Genomic DNA, 7,968 nt, shown 5'->3' on the forward strand with positions numbered 1-7,968 from the left:
ACTTACTGCTGTCTACTGGAAGGAGGACAAAGGGAGTTAATTAGGTAGCCTATAGATGCCGCAGGGGATCTGTAAAGTGGCACACTGGTATATGAAGCTGTGGAATGTGAGAACTGGGAACATAAATCACAAAGGAAACACTCTGGGTGGGGAATCCATATGGTGGTTATTGGAGTTCTGTCATCCTCACCAATTGGTTAGCACCTTGGTCTCAATAGCAGTTCACGGCAGGATGGGAGATTTGACTACAAAAAGCATCTAAAGCTTGAGTTAAATCTCATTCCTGCTACTTGGGCATGCAGAGGAATTGGATGCCACCCTGTGCTACCAGGAACTTTTCTTGGAAGGGAACTCACTGCAGTATTCTGCCACTTCTATGGCCAAGGGGAGGAGGGAGTGCAAAGGCAGCACTGAAAATGAAAAAGAATTGTGACATGAAATTACCCAACTGATTTCAGCTTTCATAGAAGTTTGAGGCTTTGATGAGCCCACAATGCAGTTCTGAAGGTATTTATTGTTGTCTTCACCAACATTCTTCCCGTATCCCATTAGCCAACATGGAGGGATTTCATCAGGAATTATCCACTCTTCTGGTGGAGGAGGAGGAATTTGTAAAACTTCAGGTGGAATAATCGGAGGAGGAGGAGGAGGAATCGTGAAAACTTGCCATACTTACACTTCTTCTTCCGCATGCCCACCTGTGGATATACAAGGTTCGGACAGTGGTATTGTATAAGGGAAAAGTTTTTTTAGTCCTCTTCTTTTTACCAAGGACAGAAGAGAACCTGTCAAATGCACCCTCTGTTGGGTGGCATAGGGATGCTACATGTACTCTTCCAAGTAGTTTGTGTGAGGGCACCAGCCAGTCTGGCATGAACTGATGATACTAGAATGGTATGGTACTGGGAAAGTTGCCAGAAAATAGTCTACATTAAGCAGGGATTTTCTGGTTATGAATCTGAGGAATGAGGGAGAAGAGTGAGGGAGAAGAGAGAGAAATAGGACAAAAAGGGAGAGATGTAGAAACAGAGGGAAAAGAGAGAGAGAGAGGATTTGGAAGAAAGTTTGGAAATAAATATTGGGTGAAGTCATAAAAGTTGGTAGGTAACCCCCCCCCCCACGCTTGTTAATTTCCCACAAAATTTGGGCATGGGTTGTAGTTACAGCTCTGGGGTGTCTCTTGCCAGCCCCCCATTCTATCCCAGGCTGTCTGTGACATAGGCACACCTCATGGCTTGATGCTGGAAGAGAGTTGGATTTGATTTTATTACATTCAAGTTGGGATTTCTTTGATCTCTCCTCAGTTCCCTGCAGAAAGATTTGTGATTAATCTGAGAAACCAGCATCCTCTGGGGCAAGACCTATGGAGCAGACCCATGGACCAAGCAAGAGCCTACCCACAACTTTTACTGCACATCTGTGCCAAGAGCAAGAAGAAAAACTCCATCCAACGTCTCAGTAATGCTGATGCCATTTGTCCAATGGGGCCCATTAGAGTTTTGGCTTACTTTCCTCCCTATTGTGCTACTTGCTTATTCCATTCTGTCCTGTCCTCTATACCCAATCACAGTCATTGCTTATTTGAGTTAATTTCTGCTGAGATTGGTCATGTACCTTCTGGTGAGAACCACCCCCCAAATAAAACTTTGCTTTTGCCTGATGCAAACAAGAAACCTGTGTCTGGAAAATGATTTCTTTCAGCAAGCTTTTCTATGCCTCATGGTAGGATTACAAAGGCAAAATATTGTACTTAGTTCTGTTAAACTGTGTAGATGAGTCATCTAAAGCTGGACTGAATTTTAGGACACTTAAAGGGAACATCCTGACTTTGACCACTGAGTGTGGGGATATGCCCTTATTGACCCAGTAGGTCTTTTCCAGCTCTAAGGTCAGTGATCACGTATGAGACCCCTCCTGACACTATATGAGCTACTACTGTACACGGGTAATGTCTACAACACATGCTGGTGGGTATTTTTGCTGCATTAAAAAAAAGAAGCAAGTAGGGTACAGCTGAGAAAGTATTACCAATAGCTGCAATATTGCACCTCCTTAATCTCAGTCTAGAAAATGTACGGCACAGGTGCCTGCAATTCTAGCCTCCCCATGCTTATACTGCTCCTCTTCAACAACAGATCTCCCTGATCACCTTCAGCAGTAAAAGCTGTTGGTATCTGTGCCCATTTCATCTCTTCTGAGATGTCTAGCAAATAGCCCTATTCATTCCTCTACTAAAGACTCCTTCCCACTAAGGAGTAGGCTGAAGTGACCAATTCATTTCTTCCGTGCCATGAACCAGCTACTAGGTTACAACCTTTCTTTGAGCAGAGGTTCAGTTCTGAGCTGGGAAGTCAGCAAACACCTTGCTGAAAGGGATATGCTTCTATAAAAAGAGAGATGTTACCTGTGTTAATCTGAAGTCAGGCAGAAGGCAGGGCAAGATTACTTTAGAGACTACCTGGTTCAGAGAGACATGAACTTTTGTAGGCAGCAGCCTCCACACTGTTATGTGTATTATATTTTAGTTGAACTTTCATATTTATTCAACCAAAGGACCTGGAAGTAGATGTAGTACTTTGAATAAAATACATTCTTCGAAGTCTGAGAACTTAAAAAAATTCTGTAGTTTTAGGCTCAGTGGATATGAGACAGTGGCCATCTTGGAAATATTTTATTTATGGGTAGAAATTAAATGGGAAGAGAGAGAGAGAGAGAGAATATGCAACAGTTGGCTTATATGTCCACATCTGTCTCTTGAACATATATCTAATACATCATGATGGCTATACCTAGTTTATTCCAAATTTAGAGGAACTACTGCTTCCAAAAATAGTCCTTAGTTTTAAAATGGTGAATGGCTGTATGTATAATAGAGATACCAGGAAAGCTACTCATATCCTGTAAAGGGAAAATCGGGGTCCTCATTAACTGGTAAGTTTAGCTAGCAAATGTTCTGTACACATCACAAACTCTCTCTCTCTGTCTAGTCTAGATAACAGATGGAGATGCAGTGGGGCAGCCTGCATGCTGATGAAAGACAGATGGGTGCAGGCATTCTGGAACCTGTTGGTCTGAGGCAGGGAGTATGTTCAGGCTGCCTCTTGCTGCTGTTGCTTTTGGTGTGCAGGCTGCTGAGGTCTGTGCATTCTGGAAGGCTAATATTAGCCTTCCACATGTCATGCAGAAAGAACAATGCAAGTTTGTATTTGGTGGCGCAGCTCAGAGAGATTTATTGTCACTTGGACAGTATGCCAGCTGGTCTGTTTAACAATCAGCCCACCTTAGTGAAGCTTAGCTTGCACATGACAGTAGTGACACAATATGTCAATTATGGTTCACAAGGTCACTATGAAAAACAAGTCGTACAGCACCTGTATTTATATGCAAAATGTCCTGGTCTTGTGCAAATTTTTATCTGTGTTTCAATCAAGATGTCCATTTCTACTTGTCTCTTTAGCCAAGTTCGCATACCTGCATATTTGGTTCTCTTTATCTCTGTCTCATTAGTGGGTTCTTATTTTCACATTACTTTCCAAGTTATTCAGCTACTATTTTTGTTACTCCTGTCTTTGGACTATTTTCTTCACTCATTCATGTGTTTTGATTTTTGATTTTTTTTATCAGATCATTCATCCATCGTGAGGCTTGTTCTTCCTAAGGTCCTTTTTGGATCCTTAGCTTAATTATAACTTAACATACATTATGTATAGTTTACTATAATTGGAGCTCCCATGAAATCCAGTATAGACAGCGGTTATATGCTAGAACATGCCTTCCATAGAAGAACGGTCAGTGCATCAGTGACTAGTGCATCCAGGGTCCTTTGACGCACAGTGGTGTCCTGTTTGTATGATTATTTACAAGGCCAAGCTCCTTCCTTCCTCTAGACAAGAAAGTCACTGTTGTGTTTTCGAATGCATGGTCCAAATGAATGTTATGACATTTATGAGCCATGTCAGTGATGTACATGTGTTGGAGAGAGTGTCTGCTTTCCACTGAACACTCACATCTCATGTAGCAGGACAGGATGCTGCTATATCTGCTGCTCATTATGAATGAACACCAATTTGACATCATAAAGACAAAAAAGCCTCTGGCAGAACACTTTTACCCTTCCTGGTCCTTTCATCACTGATCATTGCTGTTCACAGGCAAAAAAAAAAAAAAAATTAAGAACCTGTTTGAACAGGAAAGTGAGGCACAAAAAATCATCCGCAAACTGGACTGTGTTAAATATGTTTTAAACAGGGACTATGGCGTCTTACCTCATTACCTGGATTAGCTTTTGTGACCCCTTTGTTCCTATGGGTTCCTTGCTTGTATGCCTCTTACATCACTCTTCCCCTCTCTCCTCCGGCTCTCCCGCATATGATATTCTAATCACTCCACTTTGTACTCTTTTCTATGCTGTCCTTTCACACCATCTGGTAGAGCAAACATGGGTTCACAAAAACTTGCATGCTCTCTCCCCACGCTGCCCTCTGACTCTCTTTCTCTTTAAAACTTTTCTGTTCTCTCTCTCTCTCTTTAAATTAGTCTACAAAGGTGCATATTTAAGTTTCTTTCTGATTGATTTCAGACAAACATGGCTAACTACTAGGGGTGTGTGAAGCGGGCTCTATTCGATTCAGATATGGCCTGAATCAGGGACAGTGATTCGATTAGTTGACTCGGATCACTGTCCCTGATTCGATCTGGCCGAATCTGAATCTGAAGATTCAATGCTGATTCAGACATAGACACAGCTTCAAATTTTTTTTCTACATACCTCGAGATACGAGGTGCGCTAGTGAATGCTGTGATGCTGGGGCGGATGGAGCGTCCCATAGGAGCGCAGGGGGCCCCCCACGTGCTCGGCAGGAAACCCGGAAGTGACTTCTGGTCCATTTGTGAGTCCACCAGGGAGCATGCAGGGGGGTCCCCCGCATCCCCCTGGCTCAGTGATTGGCTGCAGGGGGGCCCCGGGTGCCCCCCAGACCCAGGAGGCACCAGTCGCCGGGTGGGTACAGGGGGGCCTCCCAGCTTGCTCCCCAGTGGACTCAGAAGTGGACCAGAAGTACTTCTGGTCCACTTCTGGGTCTGCTGCCAAGCGTGCTGGGGAGCCCCCCACACTTCTGTGGGACACTCCATGCGCCCCAGCATCGTAGTGTTCATGAGCCGCCTGCTACTTAGAGGTATGTAGAAAACACATTTAAAGCTGTGTCTATGTCCAAATCGCTGAATCTTTCTGAATCTCCCCAAATCAATTCAGAGGGTTCTGATTCAACTCAGAGAGATTAAAGGGTCCTCTGATTTGATTCGGATTCGGAGATTCAGCCACTGAATCGGGCCGAATCTCTGCCAAATCGAATCAGGGACCAAAGCTTCACACAGCCCTACTAACTACCTCTTGCTGCTAATTTAAAAAAAATAGTCCTTGTCATAGCTTTTGAAAATGATGTTGGTTCACAAAGTGTTTTTGCAGAGGAGACCTGCCCCCTTTCCCTCAGCTAATCCTCTGTGGAGATGTTCACCAATCAACTCTGGGATGGAGGAACAACAGATAGGATTTCAGGACTGAGTACATACACAGTAGTGTACAAGACAGCACCCATCTGTGGTAGATACAAGGGACCTCCTATAGCTAGAAGAATAGATTTTAAGAAAGCAGTCTACAACCAAAAATCCAGTGGGTTCCAAGGAAAGGAAGAAAAAGGTTTTTAAATAGGACGAGTTCTTGTGAGCAGCATCATAGTCACTTGCTGGCATAGTGAGTCCCTACACCACAGGATTCATACCATCCCAATCCTTAGGAGATCTGAATGCCCACCTGGTCTGGATTTTCTAAAATCCTTGATACTGTCAGCTGGGCTTGGGAGTGTTTGCATCTTTGCACCCATATTTTACCTCTGGACAATTATCAATAAAGATACAATAAACTTTTAATCCAGAAAGTTTTGGGATCATTTTCCCTCCATGGAATATGCACCCTCCCTTCAAGAAAGGTGTACGCCTGTACAAATATGATGGCTACAGTTGCTAAATCAACAGTCATCAACTTTTTTAGACTCAAGGCACCCCTCAGAAAATGCCAGTGTTTGCTTTCATTCATTTTTTGTCTGGGGAAAAACAATAGAGAAAATTCTTCTGTTACAAAGAATTCAGACAACTCACAACAGGTCAGAGTATTTTTGAGACTATGGATTCCTTCTTGAAGTCTTTAGGTTTATCTTGTTAATCATGTGTAGGTGTATGTGCACCTCACAGTGCTAATACCGAGTGGTACCACATGGCACCCTGAAAAGGATCTCACAGCACTCCAGCATGCTTCAGCACCCTGGCTGAGAATCACTGGGTGCATCTACTTGAGACATTTACTGCTCAGTTGCCTAATTAACTGCTCAGTAAATGTCTCAGTGTCTACACGTGCACCCCGTTTAAGCACACAAAACTAATAAATGTCACAGGACGGCAGTACTTGTGAATATAAATATTACACTGCTCCAGAGTTTTTTCATGAGCAGCAGCACACATATAGACGCTGGCTGACTGGTTGGGGTGTGAGGGTGCTTCAGTGCCAGGGCTGCCTGCTGGCTAGTCCCACACTGAAGCACCCTCGTGCCCCAGTCAGCCCCTCTGCAGCACATTGAACCCAGTCAGAGCAGCTTCGGGCTGGCAGGCTGACTCTTGGTGTCCCCTGCCAGCTGGGGCTGCTTTGACCAGGCTCCACATGCTGCACATGAGTAAATTCTGGAGCTAATTGCTCCAGATTTCTTTGCGTCCAGATGTATGTTGAAATGGCATACCCGGGAGCAAAAAACTCTGGAGCAATAAGCTCTGGAGTTTATTCATATGCATTAATTGTACATGTAGAAATACTCACTGTGCTAAAATTAAGTCTGAGAAACCCACCCAACCCCAACGGACCCAGGAAGCTCAATCTATTTAATTTATCAGAAAAAAGGGGAAGAGCAGATGCCTGCAGGGAGAAGATGGTACACAGGGAGAAGATTGCTGATTGATATCTTTATTTTAGCAGGTAGATGTTTACCCATTTCCAGGGCTGAAGCTAGATCAATGCAGGCTGGGAAAAGGGCGTCCATTTTAACCAGTATAGTGCCTGGAAAAACTAACCTGAACATATACTGGAGTTTTTGTCATCTGTACCATTCATATTAGGACTTAATCTTTCTAAGAAGCCTGTTCTGATGCTACAAGAAATTCTAGCCCTGACACAGAAGTTAGAGGGTGAAGTTCTGCAGCTTGTGCTATGGAGGAGGTTAAATCAGACTTTTATAAAGATCCATACTGGCTCTGACTTCCACTAAAGAAGCAGGTCAGCCCATCTGCTGATTCCACAGCCTCAACCTTTTCTACCACTTTGGCTTACTATGGCTTAAGGGAAGCCAGCAGGCAAATCCTTCTGCTGTTCTTCTATCTCTGGATTTCATGCTTTAGCTCTCAAGTCTTTCTACTGTTCTCCCTAGCTCTACTGCTATGTCTCTTTAGCTCAGGACTGGATGTCTATGTGTCTATAGACACACACCTTTTCTGCCCTTCCAGTTCTTAGTTTTCTCTAGGAAACTCTTTCATCTCTCCTTAGTGACCTGTCACTGAAGCCCAACTAGCTTCATAAGTGTTGCTTCCTGCCAGAAAACAGCAGGCTACCTTCCCTCCCTAGAACAACTTTAAACCAATATCTACTAGAGGTGCACCGATACATTGGTCTGATATCAGATTGATACTGATATAAAGAAAATTGGCTGTATCGGAACTTGGCCCAGTGCGGCCGATAATTTGGCTGATATATGCCCATGCGTGTGCATAGCTGCAGTGCAACACACAGGCAGCAAAGAGCAGAGCCCAGCAGCTTGGAGAGCTGTGTGCAGCTGGTAAGTCTGTTGTGATGGAAAGGGAGGGGAGGGAAGGGGTGTAGGGGGGCAGATCAATGTTCCCCATGGTGAGGGAGGGGGCAGGAGCTGGGACTGC

At 44.1% G+C, this 7,968-nt stretch overlaps 1 protein-coding gene across 1 annotated transcript in view; it reads left to right on the top strand.

Moving 5' to 3' along the window:
* LOC109290096 (keratin, type I cytoskeletal 13-like) overlaps positions 1 to 1,673 on the top strand; it is an 11,607-nt gene extending 9,934 nt beyond the window's left edge. Inside the window, exons 7-9 of the mRNA XM_019506488.1 lie at positions 1 to 44; positions 553 to 713; positions 1,305 to 1,673. Of these exons, the coding sequence (XP_019362033.1) occupies positions 1 to 44; positions 553 to 713; positions 1,305 to 1,330 (231 nt within the window). The 3' untranslated portion in view covers positions 1,331 to 1,673. The remainder of the gene's footprint in view (positions 45 to 552; positions 714 to 1,304) is intronic.
* Positions 1,674 to 7,968: the final 6,295 nt, after the last annotated feature.

This window comes from Gavialis gangeticus, unplaced genomic scaffold (genome assembly GCF_001723915.1).
Source record: "Gavialis gangeticus isolate Ggan-Ray unplaced genomic scaffold, GavGan_comp1, whole genome shotgun sequence".
In the NCBI taxonomy this organism is placed as follows: Eukaryota; Metazoa; Chordata; order Crocodylia; family Gavialidae; genus Gavialis; species Gavialis gangeticus.